General features: G+C 34.0%; 1 protein-coding gene across 1 annotated transcript in view; it reads right to left on the minus strand.

Moving 5' to 3' along the window:
• Nucleotides 1-15,401, minus strand: part of Dys (Dystrophin) — a 923,162-nt gene that overhangs the window by 56,386 nt on the left and 851,375 nt on the right. Inside the window, exons 63-65 of the mRNA XM_090409612.1 lie at nt 10,671-10,748; nt 7,705-7,871; nt 1,065-1,176 (exon numbers count right to left, since the gene is read on the minus strand). Of these exons, the coding sequence (XP_090265738.1) occupies nt 1,065-1,176; nt 7,705-7,871; nt 10,671-10,748 (357 nt within the window). The remainder of the gene's footprint in view (nt 1-1,064; nt 1,177-7,704; nt 7,872-10,670; nt 10,749-15,401) is intronic.

Here is a 15,401-nt window from a genome sequence, read left to right on the forward strand (position 1 = left end):
TCTGAGTAGGTTCACGGTTTGTTTTGGTAAATGTGAGGCAGCCTTTTCTACTTCGGTTAGAAAAAGTTCCTTAGGAATGGAAGTGGGGGACAGGATGAAATTCAGCCCTTTAGAAAGAACACTTATTTCTGCTGAAGAAAGGGTATGTGAGGATTTGTTAATCGCATTTTCCATGTTTTGTAAACCAATAGGAGATTGACGAGTTGTTTGTTCCTGTCTTAGTCGACTGAATTTCCTGATGAGAGTTAATTTATTGATGTGTTGGGATCTGGAAGCATGGTGTGAGCTGATGTTTTTTTTTCTTAGTCATATATATGTGTGTGTGTGTGTGTGTGTGTGTGACCAAAGGGAGCCTCTGCGGCTAAGTTGGTATCGATAATAACCTTTAGTTGGAAAGACCCGAATTTAAACCCTTCCACCTCCACATGACATTCTCATATGGAAATGGAAGGGTTTTTCTTCATGGAAACTCAAATTTTTTAATCAAAAAAAAAAAAAAAAAAAGCAAAGGATACCAGAATACCAATTAACAGCCATAACATGTGATGCTGATAGGATTAACCATCCTATTATAAGCAGTAAAGGGGGCCATGGAGCTTAACATGAAATGGAAGATATGACTTTTATATAGAAGAAATAATACTGTATTAAAAAGTACTAAAAATTACATAGATAGGATATGTCCCATCTGATTATACAGGATCATTAGATTCATTATAGATTTATACGTTTAGATTGTTTATCTCTATGAGCATCCAATGTTTCTTCAATTAAAAAAAAAAAATACTATATTTTCCTCCATGACATACATAATTTAAGAAATCAATGTTCAAAGGACAAAAGCTATGGATACATACAATAATATTACTGTTGTTATTATTCCAGTAACAGATGAAAACAAATTTTATTGAAATTTGTAAACTTATTCAATAAACTTTTGACATTTTAGCAATTCTATTATCTACCTATACTATATGTATATTGCAACTTTGTTTATATAAAATTTACTGAATAAAAGATAGAAGTAATGTAATAAGCAGATAACAGATATTTATGCTACTTACAGCAGTACAGTATTCCTGCATTGGATGAGTTAGTTTGTGATTTTTTGCTCTTCTGCCTGAGAAAAAACAACTCTGGCAAAGATCAAAGTTAAAGCACTTCAGACAACGATACCTGGGGTAAAAAGAAAGAAGTTCGCAATAAATAAGTACTACTAAAATAATAATAATAATAATATAATCCCAGATGCTGCACCTGAGAGAGAGAGAGAGAGAATCTAAGTCAGATTATGCTGTATAGGTATACAATCATTCAAGCTGAGCATAGATGTATAATAAAACAATGGAGGATCTAAAGAGAAGTTGAATTCCTTATATCATACAGAGTGGTCTGTAAGTCATGAAGTAGTTTAAAATGTGAATAGTTTTTTTGATTATTATTTATTTTATTTTTTCAGGTATTCTAAGGACCATTTGGGAAATTAATTGTGGAAAAGTTCATTACTTAATAATGAACCAAAATTGTGCAATTTTATTTTAAAAATCAGTATTAGATTATTTGATTTTGGCGAACAAATAATTTTGCAAAGATCTGCAATTAATTGGCCATCACATTCTCCAGATCCGATGGCTCCCAACTTCTTCCTGTGGGGTTACCTGAAGGAAAAGGTGTATGTGAACAAGGCCCGAGACCATCGATCAGCTGAAGGAGAACACATTCATGCAGAAATTAGGGCCCTACATCCAGAAACATTAACAACTGTCATGGAAAATATCATAGGGTCTGTCTTTGTGAAGGTGAATGTGGTTTTTCATAAGCAATAAAAAATCTCCAGCTTCTGTATTTCATTATAACAAAAAAAAAAAGAATAAAAATAATTAATAAATAAAAAAGTTATTAAATGTTTAAACCCCTTTGTGACTTATGGGCCACCCTGTATGTCCAATGGGAGAGGCATTTGTCTAGCAATGGAGAATATGGCTGATGATGATGTTAAACTGTATATATGAGATAAGGAAATATAACATATCTGTAGTGGTAGTGTATCCTATTACTATTCAAAATATAGGTATATGAATTAATTCAGAGTTGATGATAGAAAGAAAATCCTAATAGTTCAGAGGTAATGCAGAGACCAAATGAGAATCTCTGACTTAATGGCAATCCTTAATTTCTTATAGCACATACTTTACTTTGGAAAGTAAAGTAATAGATATTACTTTACTTTCCAACCTATGACTGTGAATTCAAATTCCATTGTGGCATAATGTTTGTGAATGTCTTTAGATGATAGATTTTTATCATCTAGTGTGACACCAATACCACACTGCTTATTCATGGCCCAAAGTGGAAATTTTGATCTGGTGCAGAGTTCAGATTACCTAAAATTTAACTGCCCACCTACAATGATATATTGCACACAGGCACTAACACTAGGTAAATGAGGCTGAAAAAAGGCACTCATCTAATTTAGCCCACTAGGGGGGGGTAGCATTTAGGACTCTAGGCTTCACTTTGGATGCCTTTCTTCAGCCTCATTTACCAAGTGTTAGTGCCTGCATGCACATATTATTGTTCTGTGATCTCAGATGACTGCAACATAATGTTGCTGAAATATCAGAAGTATTAATTAAAGTTATTATAATTAATATTCAGTATACATTGTAATTTCTTGAAAAATAGTTATTCTCTATTGTGGCTGCTGCATAGAATTCATTCTTTCTCTCTCTCTCTCTCTCTATGGCCTATGAAGATCCTGCAATCCGAAATTCCAGATCTGCCAGAATAAACCAAATTTAGACCTAAATCTAGGTCTAAATCTGGTTATATTCTGGCTAGTGCAGATCTTCTAATATGTTCATAATAAGATATCTTACATGCGCAAGGAATCTAGTAAACTCTGAGATGAGAAAAGAAGTGGATTTAGCAGAGAAAATAAGTGAAGCTATATTGCCATCTGATTTAAATGTTGGTCAGATAGCATTTGCATAAAATTTTACTATTTTTCTAAGTTTGTTTATGTAAAGAACGTCTGCAAAGTTTCCAATGTCTTCTGAAGTTTTCTGTTTAGAGCACTATTCAGGTCTTGTGGAACAAATGGTCCTGCTCTGTTTGAAAGTTTTTTGTGATGACAAGTGTTTGGGTCAGTTTTCAGAAGTCTGTGAGAAATACGGAAATGAAGGGGGTTACATATGGCCAAAAATTATTGAGGCACGGTTCTATAGTTGAGATGTATTAGGAAGGGTTGCATGGCCAAATGCAACATGAGGACATGCAACTAGATTCTGCTTAAATGCATACGAGTACAGAAGTAAGAATAGCTTGCTCAAAGTGTTTCATAAATTTGACCAGGGAAGAAGGTGAAGAAAAAAAAAGCTAACAGAGGTCTCATATCTATAAGAATTGCTCTGTCATGTAAAATTACCCAAATTTACAATATGTACACAGATTAAAAAAAAAAAACTGTTATTTCCTGAGAGAATACTAATAAGATCACAGTATCTGTTACAGGTGAAAAACTAAATTAACCATTAACTGTCACTTTCTTGTAGCATTATTCCCCCCTTTTTTTATTCCAATTTCTGATATATAGGTTTATCAAATGGTGATGTTTCCATGTTTCCTCCTTCTCACTTTTAGTAGGAATTATTTCATAAGGTGTGTTACTTTAGTTACTACTCCTTCCCATGAACACATGAGGTTACTTGAAATGTAGGACTGCAGCCCAACATTGGTCATATAAGAGAGATAGAGTCCACAAAGCACAGTAGGGGGGGGGGCAAAAGGTTTAAGTAACAATGATCTGCTAAAAGCTTAACTAGTTCTCAATATAAAGTTCTGGTTTATGGGAGATTTGCCACAGTATGTATTTTCAGTTCCTTTTTCTCAACATCATTTGCTTTAATAGTGCACATTCACCATTCCAAGGATTTTACTTAGAGAGTTGCCAAATGTGACTTGACTGTTTCCCCATTAGCACAGTGGACACAGCCAAGTTTTTTGCCTTCAGTTATCTACATGAATATCAACCCAACTGTTTTTATAACATTTTTTTATACAGCATCATTAACTGAACTGTGAACTCTTGTTGTTGTTAAAAATTTTCACAACAGGTTCATACGAGCCTCAAAGCTATATCCTATTTATAATAGGATATAGCTTTGATATAGTTTTTTTTTCCCAATAGAGGTCAGGCCAGTAGAATAATGATTGATCAACTCGTTGTCATGCATTTTTGAAAATTATGGAGACAACTACCGTGTTTGAATAAAAACTTTAGTTTAATATAACTAAAATCTACATTAGACGTTTCGACCTTTATGTCAAGGTCATCTTCTGGAGCATACAACTATACACAGGAAACATGCTATACCACAATCAAACTGGTTTGTTAAAGACACTGACCAACCGCTACAACAATTGTTGGCCTAACCTCTGGTGAGAGAAAAAATAATAATAATAATAATAATAATAAAAATAAATTAAAAAATAAAATAAAATAAATTAAAAAAATAAAAATAAAAATAAAATAAAATAAAATAAAAAATTATACATCAATGCTAGAGTCCTATTATTAGTGTTGTCTACTATATACATATATTAACATCATTCCAGCCATTTGGTAAGGAATGGTTTCTAATACTAGCTAAGGATTGGCTAGAGTCCTGACTTATGCTGGATCTTTCATATTAGGTTGGCTGAATGTGTGCCATCCAGATCCTTGGAATTTTCATGCCATCTTTGTTGTTGATATTTGGGTGGTTTATCAGGATTTCGCAGGATTCCTTAAATTTCCTTTCGTACCATGTTTTTGTGCGGTGTAAGGTGCAAGTGCTTTTCCAGTTGATTTGGTGTAAGGTGATGAGTGCGTGGTCTGAGAGGCCTGCTTCACCATAATGGTTATATTTAATGTGTCATTTCTTGCGTATAGGGATTGTCCATCCTGTTTCACCAATGTACGGTAAGTTACAGGTGCAGCAGATGCAATAGACTCCAGGATGTGCTAATGGGAGGAGAGGATCCTTAGAGGAGTTGAATATGGTTTTAAGTTTAGCGGGTGGTTTAAAGGTGGCATTGAGGTTATAATGTTGTAGGATTCTGTTGATTTTTTCTGATAACCCTTTAATGTATGGAATGGCTATGGTTTCACTGTAATCTAGATTCGTTTTTGTTGTAGTTTTATAGAGTATTTTATTAACAGTATTTTTGTTATAGCCATTATTTATGAATGTGTCACTAATGATTTTTAGTTCTTGTTTCAGGGCTTGCTGGTTAGAGCAAATAGTTGTGGCTCTGTTTTTAAGGGTGTTAATGACTCCATATTTTGTGATGGGTGGTGGTATGAATTAGCATGTATGTATTGGCCAGTGTGTGTCGGTTTTCGGTAGACCGTGAAGGATAGACTGCCTGAAGGAAGACGTGTGACTAGTGTGTCTAGGAACGGGAGCGAATTTTGGTTGGTCAGTGTCTTTAACACGTTCGCTTTAACACGTAAACCAGCCACACAAGCCAGCTACGAGTATACTCGTATGACGCTTACCGCCGGCAACGAGATTACTGTACTGACCTTGAAGAAATGAAAATGCTTGGCTTGTGGAGCTAGCATCAAAACTGTGTATTCTCATAGATGGTATATGCTCTGCACAAGCCAACTACGAGTATACTCATATGACGCTTACCTCCGGCAACAAGATTACCGTACTGACCTTGAAGAAGTGAAATTGCTCGGCGTACGGGAACAGACTATGCCGAAGTAGCGTGGCAGCGAACGTGTTAACAAACCAGTTTGATTGTAGTATAGCTTGTTTCCTGAGTATAGTTGTATGCTCCAGAAGATGACCTTGACATAAAGGTCGAAACATCAAATGTAGATTTTAGCTATATTAAACTAAAGTTTTTATTCAAACACGGTAGTTATCTCCATAATTTTCAAAAATGCATTCGGATCACCATGTAAGCCTAAAAGAAAAGAAAACAACTCATTGTCACTTTGCCATACTGTTTAAAACAAATGCAATATAGCTTGTCTTTGTATATGTGTATAAATATATATATATATGTGTGTGTGTGTGTGTGTGTGTGTGTACTCCACATGAGGATCTTAATCTGAAGGTCGAAACATTAAGAAATTAAAGTAATTATTCCTAACATGGTTGTAGTCTCCATAATTTACCGAAGTGAATTCACACCTTTTATGCAAGGTTGTATGGTCTTTCAAAGAATCACAACTTGGTGTTTCATTAAGACCTTTGGTTATGTCCGTTGTCCTACTTATAATTTATCTAAGTAATTCTGAAATTTATTTTCTACTTTCACAGGAAAATCTTCCACTCATATTAAGGACTTTTGACTTTAAAAACAAAATTTGTGATCTTTCTTTGAGCCTCTTCTGTTATGATCAGCTTAGATATAGTATATACTTTTCATCAACATTCTATTGTCAGATACCATTGAATTACTCAAGCAAGATTTTCCATCTTACCAAGCCTTTCCAATTTTGTTATTCACTCTGGATATCTTTTAAAATAAATTATACCAACAGACTGAAGGTACAATGATGGGAAGTCCTTTTTTTTCTACTTGCTAACTACTTTATGGAACACTTCAAATAACATCTCCTCAATAAGATTTCTCCTATACCTACACTTTGTACAGGGTATGCTGACAATATCTTTGCAGTTTGGAATGGTCCATCTCCTGATGTGGAACATTTCATATTCAAAATAAATGAAATTAATCCCAGAATACAGTTCACTTTGAAAAAGAAGAAGACAAAGAAGAAAACAACAAAATGGCTTTTTTTGGATTTGCTAATTCTTTGTCAACAGGGTGGCAGTCTGCAATTCAATATTTTGGAAGAAACTGACAAAAGGCATTATATTCATGCAAAATTGCACTATCACTCTAGTAAAAAAAAAAGGACTATTAACACCTAAATGCATCATGCCCATACTTTGTTCTACAGATGACTTACTATATAGAGAATTACATTACATTAGGTCAACTCTTTGTCCAGTCCTCCTTGTCCTTTTTAATGAAGTCTTCATTAGCAAAGCTTGCAAAAGCTATAGAATTTCCACTTTCTTCCTGCTCAAGAAGAAATTACTCATATTCCACTACTTTATGTGAAAGGAATAACTTAATGTATTGCAAAAAATTCAAGCCTCTCAATATCTATGTGGCATTTTGTCCTATCAGAAAAATCTCAACCTTTCTCTTTTTCACAAAAAAGCTTCTACTGCTTAGTTTTCCATATGTCTCTCAGATTCCTTGCTCTTGTGGGTTGTCTTATAATGGACAATCTGGAAGATCTACCTTTATCTGCTGTGAAAAGCATAAGTTTTACATACAGTATCTTAAGCCTAAACAAGCTGGCCTTGCTGAACATGCAATTTTTACTATTTACTGAGTTCTCTACAATAAAATTAAAATCCCACATAACAGATTTCTTATGGAAAGCCTTTATATGGAAACTTGCAAAACATTTACTTCCTTTATAAGAGATAGTACTTTTTCAATCTTCTAACCTTTCCTAATTTTTCTTTTTTAATTATACATTGTAAATGTTTTAAATATACAGAAGATCACCTCTCTTTTAATACAGCAATTTCCCTTTCCCATGATCAACAACACCAACTTTAATACTTTCTTAAACAAAATTAACTTCAAGAAAGCATTTGTTTAATATTATATTATTCATACCTAAATCCTACTATAGGATATTGTTTACAGATGTTACATTTGGCCTGGTGTTTAGCTCCTTCTGCAGCACCTAACCTGTGAAGTACTGGAAGCCACACAAGTGATTGTGGTTCTTGTTGCAACCAGTTCAAAAAGTGAGTTGCTTGGATCTCTTTTTTGTTTCCTGACTGAAAACAATCAAAAGATATAAACAAATGAGAATGAAAAAATTTATATTCTTATATTGTATAAATAAACACTATTAGTACAAAGACTATATTAATATATAAAATATTCGAGTTGAAGCCAAATACTTGTTATATGTTTATAATGACAGCAATCCTCTGATATGCAAATTTTTTAAGTACAATTTAAAGATATACAATTTAAAGGTAGATATAAACTATACATTTTGCTCAATGTAACATGAGCATCATTCAGGGAGAAAGCAGAAGCATCAGCTACAACATATAAAATATGAACCCAAGAACATGACATACAGCATGCATATACTTCCATGTGTCTCAGTCACAGCTGAGTGAGTAGCAGGAAACAAAATTCCAGGAAAATATAATTTAATGTTATGTAATTAAAAAAAAAAATTACTTCCAAAACTTACAGACAGGCAAGAAATTCAATTAAGATTAGGATGGTGGCATAGAGCTACATATGATTAAAAAAGTGGACAATAAAATTTAAACCTATTGTAGTGCAACCTCTTTATTTGATTCCAGTGAACTCAGTGTCTAGTGTCAATGACATGAGCCTTCTGATTTCAGAAATCTTATATATTCTTGATGTGCCTGGATTCTGATCTCATCAGAATAGCCATGTCTATCCAAAGTAGCAAAGATGAGTCTGCAATTCAATATTTTGGAAGAAATTGACAAAAGGCATTATATTCATGCAAAATTGCACTATCACTCTAGTAAAAAAAAAATGGACTATTAACACCTAAATGCATCATGCCCATTTACACCGGCCTAGTGATCATTTATCCTTAATAAGTGGTGGGAAAGAAGATAACTTTAGGATGGTTTGAAGGTGGTGTATGGATTATATTTGCAGAGAGTCCTTGCTATTTGTTCAGAAGTCCCTTTAAGGTAGAGTATGCAGATCCTTTTAACATCAGATTGCAGTCTGGAAGAAGGATGATAACTAGCAATATTTTCTGCATCATGCTTTTATTATATCCATTAAATGATAGTGAGTTTTATTTTATTTACTTCTTCTAATAGAAGAGACTCTGTCAGAAAAACAAATTGTTTGTGTGTGCTCTGTGCACAAGGCTTTTAATAATACCTGATGAGTGAAGGATGATGATGTCAAGTTGTGTGAATATACTCACTGCAGGAGATCCACACTTAATGGATATAACAAGACCACAATACAGAAAATAATAAATAATTATCATCCTTATGCCAGACTGCAATCTGATGTTAAAAGGATTCACATATCCTATCTTAAAAGGATTTCTGAATAAACAACAAGGGTTATCCAAGGTCACACTTAGCTATGAGTTAGCTATTATTAAGCTAAGAATCCCAAAGAGAAGTCATAATATTTAAAATTATGATTATAGATTTTAAGTAAATGATGGTGTTTCTTAATCAATTATCATGAAAAAAACACCATCATTTACAAATAATGTTCTTTACAAGAAATTATAGCAGACCAAAAAGGTGGAGGGATTTTTTTCTGATAATACACTGGCTACTAAAGACAATTATTCTAAAATGCATACAAGCTGAGAGATAATCATATACAGACATTTCTTGAGGTATACAATTTTTTTTTTTTTTTAAATCAACTAAAGTTCATCAAGGCATCAGTAGCACACTCAGGATTTAATCTTGGGGGGGGGGGGGGGAGTTGAGTAGCTGATTTGAGAATGCACACTGCATCGCATACGACACATCAGCAATATGATTGCTAATTCATAAGTAGTATAGAAATAGAAGACACGACACAACATAAATAAAAAAAATGAATTTTAATTAGCAAAAGATTTTTGGAAAATTTTCTAGTGCTTTATTCCTTTTTCTTTGGGGGGGGGGGGATTTCTGGTATTTTTATTTTTTTCTGAAAATATTAGTGTTTCTAGATCTATAAGGTCTTCATTTGAGAGCTCTTCTTTCACAGTTACCACACCTTCAGCTCTACATCTTTGTCAACTTCCAACTCTTTGGCTAGCAGCATTGTCTTATCATCAGTTGTTTCTTGCATGCCTTTGTCGTTGTCAAATCCTGTTACTGTATGAACATAATTTCAGTAACTTCTGCCAAACTCCATTTTGCTGTGGCTTCATTTCATGCTGCATCTACAGTCTTTGCGTAATGTAAGATATTATACTATTATTATTATTCTTTTCCTGACCCCCATGGAGTCACAAGACTCATTGCAGGAGGTCAACACTAGTGAACACAAAGTCTGTAATATAACTCCTTAAAATCATCCATAGTCTGGATGTTCACCACCCTCTCAGGCAATGCATTCCATGCTCCTACCACTCTCCATGCAAAAAACTTACTTCTTACCCTTTTACAACTTCCAGGGATGGCCTCATATATTCCTTCCAAAAATTTCTGAGGGTTTTTCACAGCTCAGTATCAGTAACATCCTGAGAAAGAGTACTTTTTATAATATGCCTTGAGAACAGCAATTCATGTTAATGGGATAGCCATATAATTATGAGTAGTTGTAAGTCGAGGGTTGATTGTATATTTCATCTGGTTGGCTTCAATCTCACACTAGATAGTTTCAAATAAACTGTCCTCTGCATCTCTATTCTCCTGATGTGCTGCTGCTCCTTTCAAGTTCAATTCTTCTGCTATCATACGACAAGCATTATACAAAAATCCATCTATTACTTTTATCAAAATAGAAATAAAGAAAGATAAAGAAACAAAAATTGAAGAGAAAAGTATGTTTTCAGGAAGAAGTAATTAATGAAAATAATAAAAATTTGATTTGTACCCTTCCCTTACCTTCTCAAAGCAGCTTCTAACACTGGGCTCAATATTACTCCCCCCAAATGCTGCAATCTCGCCAAGAAGTCGTGGAATCTGTGAAAAATAGTAAAAACAAAATTAAGTTATTTTTAGTTTCTTATTTTTTGAAATCATAAATTTTTGATAAAAACATTAAAAGCATTTAACTTCTAATGTACTGGATTATAAATAGTAAGAATGATGAATATTATAATATATGGATACATATTTAGTTATTCTCTAATTCTCTATCTTCTTAGCTGAAAAAAAAAAAGGTCCAGTTGGATTTTTTTTTCAGATGATTCTTAACATTTTTAGTCCATGCCCTCCTTCCCTTCTTGTTTTTATCAAAAATTTATTAGTATTTATTTAAATAAATTCACAGCTAAAATTTACATTGAAAAATAAAAACAGAATGTAGAACATATAGAAATATATTTCAATTGAAAAAAAAAAAAACCCTGCATTACAACATAAAGTATAAAAAACAAGGCTTCTGACACTCATTGCCATACTAATAGCTAACAGGCTGCTTGCCAAAAGAGAAACTATACCATGTGACATATTACAGAGGCCATAAATAATTCATAACTACATAAGGTAAATAAAATAAGTCACAATCAAAGTAATTCAATTAGTAACCAACTAAATGCAAAAGAATGTCATTTATTGATATTTTTCAGATAACAATGAAAACCAATGGGTGATCGGCACTTGTAAAGCATATTCTATCACATCATAACACATTGTTCTTGGTCAAAAATAATATTTAATTATATATGAAGATAAAATATACAACTTAGCATATACAAGATTATATTATATGTTAACCCTCAACACACAAGAAGTTGAAAACCCTATAACTCGGGGGGGGGGGGGTTAAGAAGGAAGACAGCATGATGACATGTGAAAAACAATGAGGAAAATTGTTCTGGAGACAGACTGAATGAAAAGGGAGGAAGAGAAGTTGGCACAATACTTTAGAAACTGAAAAATAAATGAGTAATAACCAGCATGTGCAGGTGTGTTTATGGATTGATAGGAAAGTAGAGAAAAAATGGTAACCTTTTTTCAGCAGTATAGTGCCCAAGAAAATACCAATAGAACAGACCTAAGAAAGATATTGAGCATCAATGAGTAAGAGAATGGAGTGAATATGTGAGAGAAGGTCATATTCTGGGAAATATCAAACATTTTTAAGCTCAATAAGCATAAGCAGAAAGACAAAGTGAGATTATTCTGTGAAAAATAAGAAAAGGCTGCTAGCTAAATAAAGAGTTGAAGTTGACAATGAAGACATAGAGTTGAAGACGTGGAAACAGTGGAAGAAGAACGTTCAAATGAGCACTTTATAGATCTAAAAGCACAGAAAGTTGCAGGGGAAAAAAGGCAATTTGTTTAAAGAAATAACCAAAACATAAAAAGATTTAGCAAAATTAAATTAAACTGCAATCTTGCTACAGAGAAATTTCCTTCTTCTTCAACTTCTTCTTATGGATCTCTTGCTTAATAAGGTTGCACAACCATTTTGTTGCCATCCTATTTGTTTTTCAAACTTTAAGTTTTTCAAACATTTGATTATGTTTTTCAAACATAATCAAATGCTTCATTATTTAAGCATCTTTTTCAAAGCTTCTCATGTGCTGCTGAAATCCTTCCCATTTGGTAAATGATACCATGGGACTGAACATCGTATTCTCCTGAGTTTGTCACAATTTTCAGCTTTGCAATTCAGCATGTCACCTGTCCTAACTGGAACATCCATATTGTTTGCTGTTTTCCAGGTCAATACAGCATGATTACTGTCACCAGTTTAGACTTTAAAGCCTATTAAAGAAGTAAGGTGGAAGTAACCTAGTCACCCATAAAGATTCTTTGGCGACTCCAGATCAAATTGCTTGTCGAATAACCTCACTGTTTAGAGACCCTCAAGATCATCAACACACATGGGAGGTTAAAAGATCACTCAGAAACTTATGACAAAGAGCAGCTGATAGTCCCCAATTTTCAAGAGAATTCACCAGAGATGAAATAACTGAGGCCTTAATGGAAGTTAAAACTGGCAAATCACATCCGGCTTTGATGGTATTCATCCTGAATTCTTGGTTAACAGTGGAAAAAATGCTCATCAATGACAAACAAGATTCTTTCCTCACATTTTAAAGATGGGAAACCTTCCAACAGTCTTTAAGAGAACAAAATAATAGTCATATTAAATCTCAACAAGCCTCAAGATCAAGCAGAGAGCTATCGCCCAATTGCACTCTTCAGTTGCTGTTATACGTTCCTCGAAAGACTCCTCCTTAACAGAATTGGACCAAAAATATCTGAAGTTATCCCTGTTGAGAAATCAGACTTTAGAGCTCAACATACTTGTATGGACCAAGTATTAAGCCTTACTACCCATATTGAGGCAGGCTTTCAGTGTTTGAAAACTTCTGTTGTGTTTGTTGACCTTACTGCTGCATACAACATGGTACGGAAAGAGGGATTGCTATACAAGCTGATACAAGATTGTCATACCATGACAATCCATTGTATGACTTATTAGTAAGATGCTTTCTGACAGGTTCTTTCATGTGGTACTGGGAAACAAAATGAGCAAACTGAGAAAGCTGAATAATGGACTCCTGCAGGGCTCAGTATTAGTGCCAATCTTATTCAACTTATATACATTTGATCTACTGACAACTAGGTCAAGAAAATTTGCTTATGAAGATGATATAGCTCTCACCACCCAACATAAGAACATCGAAGTAACTGAAAATATTCTCAGAAATGACCTTAGAGCCATTGAGGAATACTTTAATAAATGGAGACTAACACCAAACCTCAATAAGACTAGGTTAGTTTTTTTTCACCTAAACACCAAATTGGCAAATAGGAAACTTCAAGTCAGCTTTAACAACACAATGCTGTGGCACCAAGATTTCCCTAAATATCTCACTGTTACCTTGAATAGAATACTATTTTTCAAAAGATATTTGGAGAATATAGCTTTAAAGATCAGAACCCGTAATAACAGCATACAAAAAACTGTGTCAGGTTCTTCTGCTACTACACACATAAGTATAAATCGCCTTAAATCCAGATGGCTTCCACTAGTACTGGCTGAAGAACTAGCCAATTGTTTGTTCAAAGTTTTCCAACTTTGAGCAACATTGCACCACCAAACTTGTACAGACAAGATGCTCTTGTAAAAGAGTACAAAAAATAAATAGCAATCTCCTGTTACCAATACACGAAGACTATCCACACATAAATATAAATCGCCTTAAATCAGGATGGCTTCCACTAATACTGGCTAAGAACTGGTAAATAGCAATTTCAACGTTAATTTGAAATGACTAGAAACTTGGAAAGAAAAATTGCCACCAGACTTAAACAAGTACATCCTTCTCCCTAACTAAAATCTGAAAGGGAAAGAGCTTCCACGTCATCTATAGAAAAGCTTAAATAGGATATGCACAAGACATGGTATCTGCATAGACAGCTTACAAAAGTGGGGAAGATCACCTACACCCAATGTGACTGTGGGGCCATAAACCAAACCATCCGGTACACTGTGGAGGACTGCAGCATAAGAGCCTGCTCTGGTAACCTGAGACACTTTTTTTTTTAGGCAGATCCTTCAGCTCTTGAATGGCTAGCTGAACTAGACTTAAAATTTTAGTGATATTTTTACCTATTATTTGTGTATGTACACTACCTGTCTCATTTATATTGTCTACACAAATATGTATTTACATATTTTGATGTCATGTGTCTTTTTTTTTCTTATGTCATATGCTAAATAAATAAATACTCACACCAGTGGTGGCAAAACAGTCACATCCTTAACTGACATCGCTTCTGATGCTATGATCAAATTAACACAAGGAACTCTTTGATCTCGAGTTCCTTCTTTCACATGATGCTTAAGAAAGTTGTCCCACAACAGCTCAATAAATTCTCCTTCATTCCCATCATGAGTTTTCTCTGCTATCCAATCAATACTTGGATAATTTAAATCACCCATAACGATTACTCATTTAGTATCCATCAGGTAATTTGGCAATGCATTCCATCATCCCCAGCAAATGAAATGCTATGTCTGTAGCAGCATCCCATCATATACTTCATCCTGTTAGCCTTCACTTCATACCATATAGTCTGAAACTCACTCCTACATGGAACATTATTACTATTATGAGTTTCTGCCCTAACTGGGCTCAAATCATCAGATATCATCAGCAATCCTCCTCTCCTCCTATCTCTTCTGTCCTACTTAAAAATACTGTGCCTTGTACACCAATTCTGATTACTATATCTGACTCTGAGAACAAAGTTTCACTAATGCCAATAATCTTAGGCCACAACATATTCACCAAGGCACTCACTCAATCCTTTTTTTTTTCCTGATGCTCCAGACATTTATTTTATTTTTATTTATCATTTTTTTTATGTTGAGCCCATACGTGAGAGGTTGGGAGATCAACGTATAGTAAGTTAGTACTGTGTATGGGTAGTGGTTTGGGAAAGGCAAAACTTATTTACATTTGATTTGAAGGCCTATATATTGTATTCAAGAAACACATAAGGGAAGAGACTGTTCCACAACACAGCAGTAACATAGATGAAGGAGGAGGAAAAGAAATTTGTTCTGTGGGCCTAGAGTTGTACTCTGAAGAGATGTTAGGTGGCAGTTGTACATATTCAACAGATTTAGTAGAGAGCAGAGGAATTATT

This window comes from Typopeltis vanoorti, chromosome 19, assembly GCF_054136105.1.
Source record: "Typopeltis vanoorti isolate ZY-2024b chromosome 19, IOZ_Tvanoo_1.0, whole genome shotgun sequence".
In the NCBI taxonomy this organism is placed as follows: Eukaryota; Metazoa; Arthropoda; class Arachnida; order Uropygi; family Thelyphonidae; genus Typopeltis; species Typopeltis vanoorti.